At 48.1% G+C, this 15,340-nt stretch overlaps 1 protein-coding gene across 3 annotated transcripts in view; it reads left to right on the top strand.

Annotated features, from left to right (window-relative positions):
• The window catches only part of ACAP3 (ArfGAP with coiled-coil, ankyrin repeat and PH domains 3), a 738,004-nt gene that overhangs the window by 317,572 nt on the left and 405,092 nt on the right, over positions 1-15,340 (top strand). For all 3 annotated transcript variants that reach the window (XM_069610099.1, XM_069610101.1, XM_069610100.1), the window contains exon 5: positions 8,234-8,292. In XM_069610099.1, coding sequence (XP_069466200.1) covers positions 8,234-8,292 — 59 coding nt within the window. The remainder of the gene's footprint in view (positions 1-8,233; positions 8,293-15,340) is intronic.

Genomic DNA, 15,340 nt, shown 5'->3' with positions numbered 1-15,340 from the left:
TTTGAGGGTCAGGTGTATGTAGATAAGTGCATGCCAATGGGGTGCAGCATCTCATGCGCATATTTTGATGCATTTAGTTACTCAATAAAAGGGAGGGCAGGGGGGGGGAACGCATTATTTGGATGATTTTCTGTTCATAGGAAGAGGGGGCACGAATATTTGAGCAGCACTTCTCGATAATTTCTTGGTATTAACGGAGGAGTTGGGAGTACCTCTGGCGGGGGACAAAACACAGGGACCCTGCACCAAGTTAACCTACCTAGGGATAGAAATAGACACGGTTGAAGGGACATGCAGATTACCGGCAGAGAAGATAGAGGAATTCATTGGCGACATAGATAGGGCATTACACGGGGAGAAGGCAACCATAAAAAACATACAATCTTTGGTGGGCAAGTTCAATTTTGCCGCCAGGGTGATACCGGCCGGAAGAGTTTTTGCAAGACGTCTGGCGGCGGCGACAGGAAGGCACGAAAAAGGGTGGCATAAGATACGCCTCGGGGCGGGTGTGAGGGAAGACCTCAAAGTATGGCGCGCCTTTTTAAGGGAATTTAATGGGGTATGCATATGGCAGTCCCCTTGGATGGCATGCGCACAGTTACAGTTGTTCACCGACGCGGCAGGTAGGGTGGGATTCGGGGCAATATTAGGAAAGGAATGGTGCCGGGCCGACTGGCCTAAGGCATGGGTGAGGAAGGGGCTGTGCAAAAACATCACCATGTTGGAACTATTCCCAGTGGTGGCAGCAATGCACATTTGGTCGCGCGAACTGTGTAACAAACGATTAGTGGTGTGGTCGGACAATCTGGCAGTGGTACAGGCGGTGAACACGCATTCAGCAAAATGCCCGGCCACGTTGTGCCTACTACGCCACATGGTTCGCAAATGTCTGGTGATGAATGCAGCCGTCAAAGCGCGGCACGTACCTGGGGTGGATAACACAGCGGCTGATGCACTTTCTCGTTCACAGATGACACCATTCAGGAAAGCGCACAGCCAAGCACAGCTCATCATGACTCCGTTCGACAAGGAACTATGGCAGCTAGTGAGTTGGGTCAAGGAATGAGGAAGCTCGCATCCAGAGCATTAGCGGGGAGCACCTGGAATCGATACAAGGCCAATTATGATACATTTTTGGAGCACACCGAACATTTGGGGGGTGACAACATGGTCAAGAGGGTGGACTGTTTTGTGCTCTGGGCAAAGGGGGCGGAAAAATCAAGGTCATGGCTGGCGGGACATCTTAGCGCAGTGGCATTTCATAGCCAGCTGGCAGGCCAGCAAGACCCAATGAAAGGTTTTCTGGTAAGAGCTGCACTAAAAGGATGGAATAGGGGCGGGGTGGCCACGGCAATAACCTCATCAACTCTAGTGAGGAAACCCATTTATTTTGAACTATTACAGAAGGTTATGACAGCAACTACAGGGGTGTGCTACTCGCAATATGAAAGCATTATGTTCAAAGCATGCTTCGCATTGGCCTTTTTTGGGGCCCTACGGATTAGTGAGTTAGTGGCGAAAGCCAAGAATGACCAGAGTTTCAGAGCCTTGCTATGGGGAGATGTACGCCAGATAGGGGGGGGGATATCAGTCAACATCAGGATATCAAAAACAGACCAGAAGGCCAAGGGAAGCGAGCTGGTGTTGGCCAGACTGGGACAGGAGGAGTTTTGTCCGGTTGAGAGCACGACAGCATATTTTGCAATTAGGGGGGGCGAGCCGGGGTATTTGTTCCGACACAAGGACGGAACCCCACTTACCCAGTTTCAATTCAGGCGAGTCTTAGAGGGGGCCTTGGCAAGCTCGGGTGTGGATCCGGGGCAATATTCAACCCACTCATTCCGCATAGGCGCAGCGACGACGGCGAGCAGGGAAGATCTGGGGGAGGACAGGGTCAAAAGGATAGGGAGATGGACATCCGACAAATACAAATTATATGTGCGTTAATGGAGTCAACGCATTGGCATCCATGGGGGTGGGGGGTAGGGCAGCATATGGGATAAGGGGACACTAACTAGGCCACACAAGCTAATACTACCAATCATGTCTCCACAGAAGCCAACAGGGTATGGGTCGTGGGCCACTCCTTTGTGGCCCGGGCAGCGGCCAGAGCGCGGATGGCGTTTTGGGACGGGAATCTGGGCCTACGGAACACGCAGATTAGTTGGATCACCAAGGGTGGTTTGAAAGGTACGTCCGTATGGGCGACATTGGAACAGGCGACGCAGCAACACCCTTCACCTGACATCTTGTTGCATATAGGAGGAAATGATTTGGTGGCTAAAGGAAGGAAGGATTTGTCAGAACTCTTAAGAAATTTACTAACCAGAATAGGGAGGACTTTCAGGGGGTGCGAGGTGATGTGGTCCGAGATTATCGCAAGACAGGAATGGAGGGGTGCGTTACGACACGGGGCCATAGAGGAAGCAAGGAGGAAAACAAACAATCGCATGGGGAGTTTCCTAAAAAACAGGGGGATGGTATGGATTCGGCATCCCCTCATCACCTTAAAAGTACCTGGGTATTTCGAGAAAGACAGGACACACCTGTCCGAGGTGGGCACAGCCATGATGTCCTTAGAATGGAGGACAGCACTAATAAACGCGGGATGCGCGTGAGGGGGCGCGGAGCAGGAGGGTGGGGGGAAAAGGGGGATGCTATCGCTCCTCGGCCAGGTTCCGTCCCCCCCACACACGTACTAACGTGCGCTCCCACCCACAACTCCATCGAACCAAGAAAAGGGGGTGCCCTGTGCAAGCAAGCTGGGGGGGGGAACTCTCCGCCGCCGGCAGCCAGCAGAGAGTCTTGGAGGTGTCACAGGTCAATCCCTTGAACAAAGCACTGACAGACCCATAGGGGAATGATCAGCCAATAGATTAGATGTACGGCGCCCCAAGAGCAATAGGCTTGGGGGAGGCCCTGGGAAAAAGGGGAAGGATGTAGGGGACTTGGGAGCCAATTCCAAGACCAAAAGTGCGGGCGGGGGAGGGAACGAACAACAAACTCAAAACAAGGGCAGCAAGAGAAGCCGGTTGGGGGGGATCAAGAGGAGACTACGGGGGGTTAGGTAACGGGGACAAAATAACAGCAAGGGGAAGTTTTCACGAAGGAGGGGGGCATGAGGGGGAGGGAGGTGGGGGGGATTCAAGAAAGGGAAGAATATCTGGGGGGAAAGGGAGCCAGGACATGGAGGGCCAGAAAGGACAGGGAAAGGGGGCTAGGCGGGACGCAGCAAAGGGTGGACCGGGGGAATGGAGGAGCCAGTTGGGAAAGGAAGGAAGAAGGAGGGATAGGGTATCCGGAAGAGACATGACGCTGGCAGCGGGGCACTGGGTAAGACTCCACCGGGGGGGCCTTGGGAGGGAGGGAAGTTCTTGTGGGCTCGGCAAGACGGAAGGGAGACCTGGGGGTTGCATAGCATAGATAGGACTGGGATTCCAGTACCAGCAGCAACTGGGGGATGTACGGGGGACAGAGTAGAGGTAGAAAGGAAAAATTTTAGATGGGCGTCGCAAAGCGATGACCAACTAGGCAGGCAGAAAGTGGGGGCCGGCACCGGAGGGCGGTGTCGGCCTTAACTACGGATCTGGAATATGTGTAACGTTGGGGCACTTGTGGTGGTGCCGGTATAGGAACCTGAACACTAGCGAGGCACCGCGTGGCTGCCGGTTTTAGCTAGACCCAGACCCAGGACACAGGGTAAGTGTCAGGGGAGGAGCGGGGGGGTCGGGCATTCCCAACTAAGACCTAGAGAAAAGGGGGCCTAGGGAAAACACGGGCATGGGGAAATCAAATCACAAATGGCCGGGGTAGAGAGAGGTTATTAGCAAGGGCCGGGCTCAATCTGAGGCGTCCACCGGACGAGGACGATAAGGGACGGGGGGGGGGCAAGGGATACCTAGTTAGCCGCACATTGAGTAGTATACCAGTGGCGGTGAATTACGGATCGCCTGTAAGATAACTCCAAGACTTTATGCAAAATAAAGCTGCTGAGGCATTCTAATCTTCCAACCTTAAACAAAGTGTCGGTGTCATTCTTTGGTTCAATATGTAATGTATGACTTATGCCGGGAGGAAGGGGGGGAGAAGAAAGAGGGGGGAGCAAGGGGGCAGAATAAAGAGGGGGGGAGGACAAGGCACTGGGATGCCCACGCTAAGGAAACTGCGCAGCAGGCCATGATTCCGGGATGCTGCTCTAATCAGCAAATCCAGCGATACCCCCGGACACTGCAGATAAAGGCTGTGCTCATGCAGGCTCTTCGGCTGTCCGCTCAACAGTCCTAAGGCCTGCTGATGGAAACAGGCCATGAGTCGCGTCCATGAGCACGTGGTCCTTGCGCCCCCTGATAACCTACCTGGACACTGTTAAGGGGAAAAATGCGAGTGGCAGCGCCCACAATCACTTTTGCAGTGATGTATGAGGAAAGAGGGAAGCATAGTTAGCATACACAAGATTAGCAACATGTTACATATATATATATATATATAATCAAAATCTTCCATGCCCAGACCCCCATTAAGTGCTTTATAGGCATGGAGGCCTTGAACCAAAGCCACTTATCCTGCTTCAAAAAAAGATGCAAAATAGAAAGCGGCCATAACGGGATACGTGGTTATTCACTGCTGAGTGGCTACAGAACTTGTATCTTGTATTAACAAAAGTTCAAAATATGTGCAGAAACTACAGAAGGCTCCCAAGGTTGCTGGAATACATCGCATTTGTTCGCTACTCAAAGAAAGTAAAGAACGTGAAGCATAAAACTCCCCTTTTTGCCATAGAGTCATAGTTCTGTAGTTTACTTTCCGTTAGTTGTGAATCTGCCAGTCTCCTTGATAGTCAAGGGCACTGAAGAAAGATGCCATATAAAATTGAGGCTAAAGCCGTGATGAGGAGCTGTTTGGGGATTCAATGAACATTTTAAGGCGGCCTGATTGCAGAAAAGTATTTTACAAAATTAGAAAAGGATTCAGTATCCAGACATTAAGAGAATCCATTTGCAAAGTAGGAGATTATTAGGAAAGGTTCCAGATTAAGGGAGACGGTTGTCTGTGGTCGGGGGTCTAAGGGGAATGCACCCACCACAATCACTTCAGTTTGGCATAATATACCAGATCACAGCTCAGCTTTGAGAAGAGCAAACAAAGTTAGGGCTAGGGTCTTTCCGCACGCACTTACCCAAACACACACACTTTGTTTGAAGGAAATTGGTATTGGTTACAGTTTATAGCCCTGGGGGACATTGCTTTTCTAGGTTAAGTGTCTGTACATCAAACACCCTAACCGATTCTTCGGGCAGTACTTCCAGAATTAAGAAAGTAGTCCTCACTTCATTGGGAGTCCAGTAGTTCAGTAGTTGCTGAAAGGGGAGGGGCTTTCCAAATCATCTTACAGCGTTAAATGTAAATCTATTGTAAAGAGTCTTTTATTCACCAACGGATCACACCAAGGATCACACCAAAGGCCAGATTACAGAAACCTGGAACTCGTGCAAGTACGGGTTTGCATGGTATTAGCACTTGGTCAAAAAATGCCAAATTATTGCAATGTCGTTTTGCACCAGGACAACTTTTGCCCTAGTACTAACACAGAATGCTATTAGCACCATAATACCTATTTCCACAGACAACAATTTACAGTTCGCCAGTTCGCATTTTGTTTGTGCACCTTTGATCGAAATTGACCAATTACATATGCATAGAAATACATAGGTATATGTGTATGTGGAGTAAGGGAGTAGGGGGATGAAGCGGCCGATGTGTGCGATGGGGGATCTGTGGGGAAGGACTCCACCATTTAAAAAAAAAGAAAAAAAAAATATTAAAAAAAAGGGTTGAATTCATGTCGACCAAAAGTGCATGAACAAAATGCTTGCGGTCTATGAAAATACGTAGAACCATTTGCACTAGGGCAAGCAATGCCCTCTGAACATGTAGGTTGGTGAATTCTGACTCTACTTGGGGAGTTATTGATCAAGTGTCTGTGTGTGGACTGCAGAGTGCTGATTCGAGTGTGGCGAGGCAGAGTAAATCAACATTAGTGTGCAAAACGCTAGCTGGCTGATAGAATGTTGATACACAGTGCCATTAGCAAGGGTGTGGCTGTGTGATAGGCTCAAGCTGTGCGTAATCATTGCCTTGAAGGAATTAGGTTTATTTGGCATGGGGAAGATCTGTAACCTCCAAAGTCACCCCCTGTGGGGTAGTGCAGGCTTCACACTGTCCTCTCCAGCAGCCTTAGTTGGTCAGATAGGACAGTGTGAAGCAGTAGCAGAGTAGAAAGGCAGGTGCAGGAGGGTGAGAGAGAAAGATGCAAAGAAGTGTACATTGAGCGAGTTAGGACATGACATCTCTGTGCTAAACTTGTTTTACCACCACCAGAAAATAGATTGGAGATGTGGAAATGGTTCAAGTAAGCTGTAGAGGAGTGACTAAATGGTCCAATTCTGCGTGGAACGTGAATAGGGGAGTTTATTGACCTACCATTGACTAAAGCGTCCTATTTGGATGCTTCTGGGCACTTTCAGTGAAAGTAGCTAGACACAGAATTAAAAAGTATATATGGGTCAGTGGTCGAAGTGTACAAAAAGAAGTAGTGGAACTATGTTCCCTGCTGTCCTTCACCCACTCCCCAGAAACACCATCACCATGCCCCCTCCCACACACAATACCAACCCCCAAACACATGCACCTGCTCTTTAAGAGAACGTTCAGTGTAGTGCAACTTCTTCCTACACTTATTTTAAAACAAAACCATTCCGGAACAGTTTATTTTTAAAAGAAAAGTATGGAATCAGTAAATCATAATTTTAAAAAAGTAGAGGAGCCCCCTCCCACCTGCTCCCGCTCACTTCGACCACTGATATGGGTGCACTGGCTCATGCTTATGCAAATAAAGACGATAGGATTCCACACGTCAAATGTTATGTATAGCAAAAAATGCCAAATTTGACTGATCTTGGGTGTTCTGGGACACTGGTGTACAAGGCCATAAAGAAAAGCATGGTTCTGGGAACTGCGGCAATGAGCCCTATTGCAACTAAAGGGTGTGCACTGTGGTCTTGGGTTCCCCGTTACAGTTGTGAGATATCTAAGTAACCGTAGGCAAACTTTTTAAGATGTTAAGTTCCCAGCTGAGTGTTGGCATGCGTGCCTACTTTCGTCACCACCCACAAGTTACGCTAGCTACAATTGTGTCTCTGTGGGCCCTGACCATGCTCTTGTCAGAAATATTTGCAAACAGCAACAACCTTCCAAAAACCCTCCCTAAGTCTTAAAAGGTGGCTGCAGGGTGCACCCCAAAATGTCCACAATGGGATAAATCAGGGAACCTGCATGCATCACTTACACCTTGGAGGGCTGATGAGGATTCAGGTCTGCTTGGGTAGCACATGAATAAAACTAATCAAGAAATAGAGAACTGGGATTTAAGGGGTGACAAACGCTATGCTGTATCAAGCAGTTTTACAGGTTAGGTAGTTTATGATGCGTTATGCTGCTTGGTTTTTGTAATGCAGTAAACTGCCACTGGTGCACATTCAAAAAGCTGCGTGACCACCCGGTAGTCCTTGGCTGCCCCCAATTAGTTTACCAGTAGAACATAGTTTGAAACATACCATACATTGCATTCACGATGACAGAACACAGAACAATTACAGCAATAGCGGTCACCAGTATGATTATTTACCATTGCTACCAGCCAGAGAATGCAAAAATCAGGGAGCTCTACCAAAGGATTGGTCGATTTGCTAGACCATGTAATGACAAGAGAGAAAGGATGGTGTGCGAAGAGAAATGCATTCAGTTGTTTGTGAAGTTGAAGGAGAACATTTGGTAGATAAAAGAAATGCAACATGCATAGCTGGTAGGCAGGCATAGAAGACACAGAGGATCGAAAGGTAGACTTTGTGAGTGAGTGCGCAAAAGAGGAACATGTGAAATACAATGTGTGTTTGATGGGAGAGCAAAAAACAATGAGATGCTTAAAGGAAAGAAATGAAAACCTGCTGTGTGATGGATAAAGAGCAAAGGCACTGCAGCTTGGTGATGTTTGTCCATGTCGTTAGGATTGTTGAACACTTGATGCCATGTGGTGATTGGCTTATGCTCTACGGCTGAATGAGGATGTATGGCACCTATACTGGCCATCGATCATGACCACTCCTTGGAATTGCCACCTTTTCCTGTAATTCTGCCCACAATCCATTGATATTCTGTTTATATTTTCTCCCATCAGATTCTGTTTGATCAGGCGCAGCGGTCCGTCCGGCAGCAGCTGCACATCTTTGTGAAAGAGTAAGTATCGTCCACTACCCTTTCACATTATTGCCTCTATTCACTGGGGGATCTGGGAGGGACATTGAGCATTGCAAAGTACAGGCACCGAGTTGGGGTACCATGGGGAAGATGGACGTACTGCCTGAAAGTACCAGAGCTAAATTGGCCATTACAAGCTGCAGGCACTCGGCCAAGGTGCCTCGGGAAAGCTGGGTAGTACTGGCTGCAGATTCCAGTCCCAGCTGCCACATCCAAACTAGCTGTGACTGACCACGGCACCAGGCTGGTGTACCACATGCAAAACATTGTTGTCTACAGGCATGATATCAGGCTAACGCATGTAAACTGGGCATTGCCAGCTGCAGGCCGTTGGGTATAAAATGCACAATGGTCATTACTGACTACAGGCACCTGGCTGGGGTACCAAAAGCAAACTAGACATTACTGGCTGCATTTAGCAGGCTGAGGTATTGCAGGTAAGATGAACATGGCAGCAGGCCAGCAAAGTGACTTCAGGCACCTGTCCCATGTGATGTGGGCAAACTGGTCATTGCTAACCACATATACCAGACAGATCCGTATACCACAAGCGCATCAATCAATACTGACTTTGGGTACAAAGCTTGTATGTCATGGGAAAGAATGCAGTTGGAGGCTCCAGGTAGTTGAACTACAGTCACAACGGCCTGGAAGCTCCAGGGCGGGCTATCAAAGCAAGCTGGGCAACACTGATTGCGGGGGTTAGGCTCTGGCATCACAGGAAAATTGGCATTAAAGATTTCAGGCACTGACCTCGGTCCTACAAGTAAGCTGGGCATTACTGGCTGCATGCACAAGGGTGGTTAGGCAGGATTTCAGAAATGTCTGGGGTCTTCCTGAGGTCACCTCACTATGAACCTTTAGCATTCTTCTGAACCTGTTTGGATCTTTCTGAAAGCAGCAGCTATTCTGAACTTCCATGACTTTTCTTGACCTTATGTGGCTTTTCCTGAAGTAATACGGCTCTTCATGGTCACACAGATATCCTCCTGAACTGATAAGGACCTTTTTCACATCATAAGGCTTTAATTCCGAAGGCCATGGCTAGTGGGCCCAAAGAAACCTATTGTTGCAACATTACATTGACCACGGCTGAGGGAAATGGCTAGTGGGCTTTAGAGAAACTATAGTATAACAAAACCCTTGAAATTCAGTGAACAAACTTCAGTTAACAGAATTAAGTTTATCACATTTAACGTGAGAAAAATAGCAACACAACCTTTGACATTTGAAAAAACCCTGGTTAAGAGACTTAAGATGATCAGATTTATCACAACAAAACCACTGAAATTCAGCACTCACATTTCAAGAAAGTCCACCTTAACTTTATGACCCTAGTGGGCAGTGTATGACCACAATGATGACATCACTGATGACATCACTAATTCCATCATACATTACATAACTGATGGTGTCACTAATTACATTATGCATGGCATGAGATCAATAATTACATCATATATGACATTACCGATTATATAGTTAGAATATTTTTGTTGACCTCGATGCATATTTTAATTTATTAGACTTAATAGCAACATGACATGGAAGACTACAGTCATACACAATTATTATATTATGTGTGGAGCATTCAAGATGGCAAGTTTTATTTACTAAAGTCAGAACATGCCCGGTTGCATTGCGATAGTATAAAATCTAAGAATTTCAAGTTTGGTTAATGTAAAAAGAAAAAACGTTTTTTTATACTACATGATTACATTTATAGGAAAGAAATGAAGATTAGAAAGTAAATATTTAATTATAAACATAGCAATTGTAGTACTAATATTTTTAGTCATTTCTTTTGAAAATACATTCTGAATTAGTAGAACTTCCTTCCAAAGTGCATTCCAAAGTACATACATCTCTATGGATGCCTCTGCTGACCTAGCTTCCCCTTTGAGTCAGTCATATTCTAAAATTCAGGCTTGGTGAGGAAATATCTCAGGGAACGAGGAGGATGACAGATGGGAATTAAAGCATTTTACCCTTGTATCCAAACGTTGAGGTTGTCCGAGTGACTACATGTGGTTCAGGATTACAAATAAATGCTTTAATGTTAGGGTGTGGCTTGTGAAAAAAAGGAATGATCACCAAGCCCAATTTGCATTAGGTCTTTAGTGATTCAAGCATACAACTCTTATGACAGATATTTCTTACCTCTCTTTGATAAGCGATTGAGCGCTGCTTTTCTACTTGCAGGTTTAACTGCTGTTGGGAATGGAAGGTTTTCGTCCCTTCTACCCAGGGGGAGCCTCTCCCTTTGAGGTTAGGGAGGTAAGCCCGCTCTGCAAGACCCACACTCGGGGTCTGGCAAGTGGGACCGCACTGGAAGAAACTCCCCTTTAGGGGACAAGGACTCCTGTTCCTATGAGGAACTCTCTAGAACACCCAGCCTAGTAGTATACATGGGACTAATTGCTAAAAAGACTAATTGGCTGAGGTAATGCTGGAACATACCAGCCTGAAGAGGGAAATTAGACTTTCTCTTTAAGAGAAAACACATACTTAACTGGGACGGGGGGCAAATGCTAGAGAAGCAGAGAGTATCCTATGCCGGGGAAGCTCCCCGACTTGAACACGCCTGGAGGAGGCGGACCAGAAAACAGTTGCAGAGCCTGTGACTATCGAAGAGTGGGTGAATGCCCGAAAACGGGAGAAACATTGTACTGCAGGAAAGCAGAGTCGTGCTGCAGGTGGTGGCGAGACCACGTCTCTACTGTGGTGTGCAGGGCACCCTACCAAACACGCCGTGACTTTTCGAGAAGGTAACTGGAAGCGTGAGCAACTTCAAAGTGGCAAAGTCCATATACGACGTAAGGGAAGCTGAGAACGGGATACCAACAAGCATGCAGAATAAAGGAGTCATTGGGAACGCGAGCGGGAATGAGAAACCCAGTACCAGAGAAAAGCACACGAGCATACGCAAAAGCATGCAACGTTCCCCAACATGCAGAGAAGGAACAGGGAGAACAGGAGAAGTGGGAGTTCACCGGGGCCACAGAACACTAGAAGAGGAACTTGTCCCAGTACTCACAAAGAGTTACTTAAAATAAACCTATGAAATTAGAACTGTATGGAGGGAATTGAATAGGAGAAGGAGGGAACTGAATAATCCTGGATAGGAAGTCTATGAAGGTTCCAAACCAGAACCCAATACAAAAGGGAAAATATTATATATCAGCAACAAGCTGCAAAAAGAAGAAACTGCGACATAAAGTCTGGTAACCGAGGAGGACAGTCAAGTCTGTCAAATACAGAAAGTTGGGATAAAGAGACAATCCATACGTGGGGAAATATCAAGTGGGCAGAAACCACAACCAAGCTAAGTGAACCTGGATCAATAGACAGTGGGAGGTCTAAAACCTCCAACCAACAATTGAGAAAGTATCAAGAGGAAGGTTGGCCTAAATACCTCCTTAAAGAGAATATCAAATCCAAGAATGTTGTAGAGGAACTACAAGAGTTAACTCAAAAAATAAAGGGAGGCTATTACTGAAGATTCTGCTAGATCAATAACAACCAGAATAAAGACATTGATATAAAGAAGCCACTGGAAAAGACTGGTATATCAGAAGAATCAAGACAATCTCCTGTAAGTTTAGTTTCTTAGTGGTAGGGTCAGGGTAGAAGTGGATTAGAACGGAGGACCTTTTTTCTTTGGGACTTCCTGCCGACTGACAAGCAACTTTAGTTCCTTTAGGTAGGTAGGGAAACCCCTTTAGAATAGGGGTAGCTAAACCATTTTCTTATCATTAGAAGTAGTTTAGAAATGTCCTCAAAGAGTCTGACTCCTTCCTCCAACACACCACACTGCCTACTGTCCTCTCATTTCAGCACTGTATAATATACTTCTTAAATTCCACTTAGTGAGAAGTTTTACACACTGTTGGTATCCAATTTTAGGATAGGGTCTCTGCATGACTTGTCCCCTGTGAACTGATTAGCTTCCTAAGTCCATACTCAAAAAATGTATTAGCACTATCAATAATTCTGTGCGTCTTTGCTCCAGTGTTCAACCCCTCCCCCATTCAAATCGAGATTGTACCCTCCCACTCTGGATGAAACTTTCTCTAGACTCAACCAATCCAGCAAACTAAAAACAATTTTGCACATGTCTTTTCCTGTCATGTCGCCGAGTTCCTGGCGTCTATGGAGCCGCTGGCGATGCGGAACTTAGTCCCGTCCGCCAGCAGCTTTCTGTCACGCCCTCTATTTCCTGGTTTCACTTTCCTTCTGTTCTCATTGGTTGAGCGCTCCGCGGCCTGGTGTTTTAACCAGCCACTTCCGGGTCACGGACGCGTCGCAACGCTTCCGGTTTCGTCCCGTTAGCTCTGAGTTGCTTGCTCTCTTTTGCTCTCTTCTGGGTTACTCGTTTTTTCCGCCAGTTGGGTCCTCGCACCCAGTCCGGCTCCCTCTCTGTTCATCCTTCGAGCCTCCGCTGTTTCTGCTGCCCTTCTCTCGCTCCCTTGGCTTGCTTCTCTCGCCCGCATCCTCTGCCCTCCTTCCAACTCGCTTACCCTCCCTCCTTCCCATCTTCACTTACCGCCTTTGTTCCGCTTGCTCCGTCCTCCTGTATCCTTCTGCCTCTCGCTCTGCTCCGTCCCGTCCGTGTACCAGTTCCCTGCTTTGTCCATTGGATTTGCTCTCGCCTACCACTCGGATAAGTTTGCTGTGACCTACCGTGTACCAGTCTCCTGCTTGTTCCCCTGGACTGCCTTTGCTTACCGTTTTGTTACTTCCACTTCTAGCCTCACGTGTACCAGTTCCTCGGACCGCTTACTGGACTGCCTGTGTCCCCGGGGGGTTCACTCCCACGTGTTTTCTCCAGACACTTTCCACCAGCTCTCACCCTACAAGGATTCCTGGTTCCACTCCTCCAAAGCACCCGGCGATAGCACAGTGTTTTTTTGTGCCCAAGGGCTTTTTCCCCTCCTGGTCGTTCCTGGGGGAGGGGCCCCTTGGTCTCCCTTTTTGGGGGGCACGGTGGCTTCCTCCCGGGGTCTGCCCTATCTACATAAAAAAAAGGTGCTATCACGAAGAAAGGAAAAGAAGGGTTCTTGGAAGGAAGAAGAAGGTGAGGAGTCGGGGAGGGGGAGAGCTCGGAATCTACACTGTCGGACGAAGATATCTGTTCTGACTTGAGTGTCGTGTAGACCGATGAGTCCTCTCTCCCCAAGTGACGCACAGGGGAACTTAATAGAAACCCGCTGTGCGACCTTTGAGGCCACAGGTGGGAGATGTCTTCCCAGATCCACGGAGCCTCTGGAACACCGATGCTGCTGTCGAGAAGGAACGGGGTTAAGTACCAGGCAATCACAACACAGTCAGATAAACAAAAGGATCTAAAATGTCTTACCTATCTGGTGTAAGGGTAACCCAGGTAACCTAGTAGAGAGGTTCGAGACTCAGTTGATGCGGCGGTCCCTGGAATGGTAGAACCGCAGGTTAGCGTGGATGAAGGGCTAGCCACCTGTAGGAGAGAGGGCTTGACTTGAATCCCAAGAAGGGAAAGGGCGTAGAAGTTCAGCAAGGTAACCAGGGATGATCCAAAGGCAAGTCGAGGTGAAGTCCAAAATCCGGCAACAGGTCAACAGTTCCAAGCAAAGGTACAAAAGGGGTGTCCGAGGGAGTCCGAGGTAGAGTTCCGTGATCAAGATAGCAAGGAGCAAGTAGTAACGCCAAACAGGGTCTGAAGCCAGCTGAGAAGCAATGAGTGTTCTGTCTCTCAGACCTTTATACTGTGTGTCTGGGAGTCATGTGACGTCTCTGGATCATGTGACGTCCAACAAGGACACGTGACTCTGGATCACGTGACCGACGTGGTGACGTAACACCGCCCCTTCTGCTATACGCTCTCCAAGGCAATTGCCAATGCAGAAAGGGTTACAATCGAGCCCGTACACCAAAGCTGGTACGGGGTTTCCGGTTCTTTGGGTTAACCGAATCACCTGAGCCTGGAACCGTGGGAGGGGATGGTGGAGAAATGTGAGCAGTGTTCTGATGTGTAGTGAACTGGTGTGCAGAGGATCGTCTAACATAGCCCCCCCCCAACGGCCCACGACCCCGTGGGCAGGACGGATGATCCTTATGGAAGCGGGCCACCAGCCGAGGGGCGTTCAGATCCAAGGCGGAAACCCATGAACGCTCCTCCGGGCCGTAACCCTTCCAATCCACCAGATATTGGAGCCTACCCCTAAACCATCGGGACCCTAAAATGGCCGACACCTCAAAGACATCAGGAGAGGACAGGGGCACCGGTGCAACAGGGGTACGAAGGCGGACAGAATCGGGGCAAGGCTTGAGGAGGGATACATGGAAGACAGGATGGATACGCCAAGAACTAGGAAGCACTAGACGAAAAGCCACCGGATTCACTACCTGTGAGACTACATACGGGCCGACAAAACGAGGTAGCAGTTTCCGGCAACCCACTAGGCGAAGGTGACGTGAAGACAACCAGACCCTAGAACCCACCACCAGAGGGGGAGCAGCCAGACGTTTGCCATCCACACGGGCCTTCATGGCAGTCTTCGCTTCCGTGAGATGCACCACAGTACTAGCATGTACAGCAGACAGATCCCTAAGACACGTCGTGGCCGCAGGATTCGAAGAACTAGAAGCATCAGGGACTGGCAAGACCTTGGGATGTTGGCCGTAGAGGGCGTAGAAAGGAGAATAACCTGTAGCTGAATGAGCCGCGTTATTGTACGCGAACTCAGCAAGCCGCAAAACGGCCAACCAGGAGGTCTGATGTTGCAATATAAGGCAGCGAAGATACTGCTCCATAGATTGATTCGTCCTTTCGGTCTGCCCATCGGTCTCAGGATGATATGCCGAAGAATACCTGGTATCAATGCCCAACAATTTAGTCAAAGACCTCCAAAACCGAGAGGTGAACTGTGATCCTCGATCGGATATAATGACCGAAGGGAGGCCGAATAACATGAACAGGGACAAAACGAGCCATTTTTGTAAACGTGTCCACCACTACCCAGATGGAGTCAAAGCCTCGTGATTTGGGGAG

The sequence above is a fragment of the Ambystoma mexicanum genome, chromosome 8 (assembly GCF_040938575.1).
Source record: "Ambystoma mexicanum isolate Mex_15411 chromosome 8, UKY_AmexF1_1, whole genome shotgun sequence".
NCBI lineage: Eukaryota > Metazoa > Chordata > Amphibia > Caudata > Ambystomatidae > Ambystoma > Ambystoma mexicanum.
This window is presented reverse-complemented; position numbering and strand designations above follow the sequence as displayed.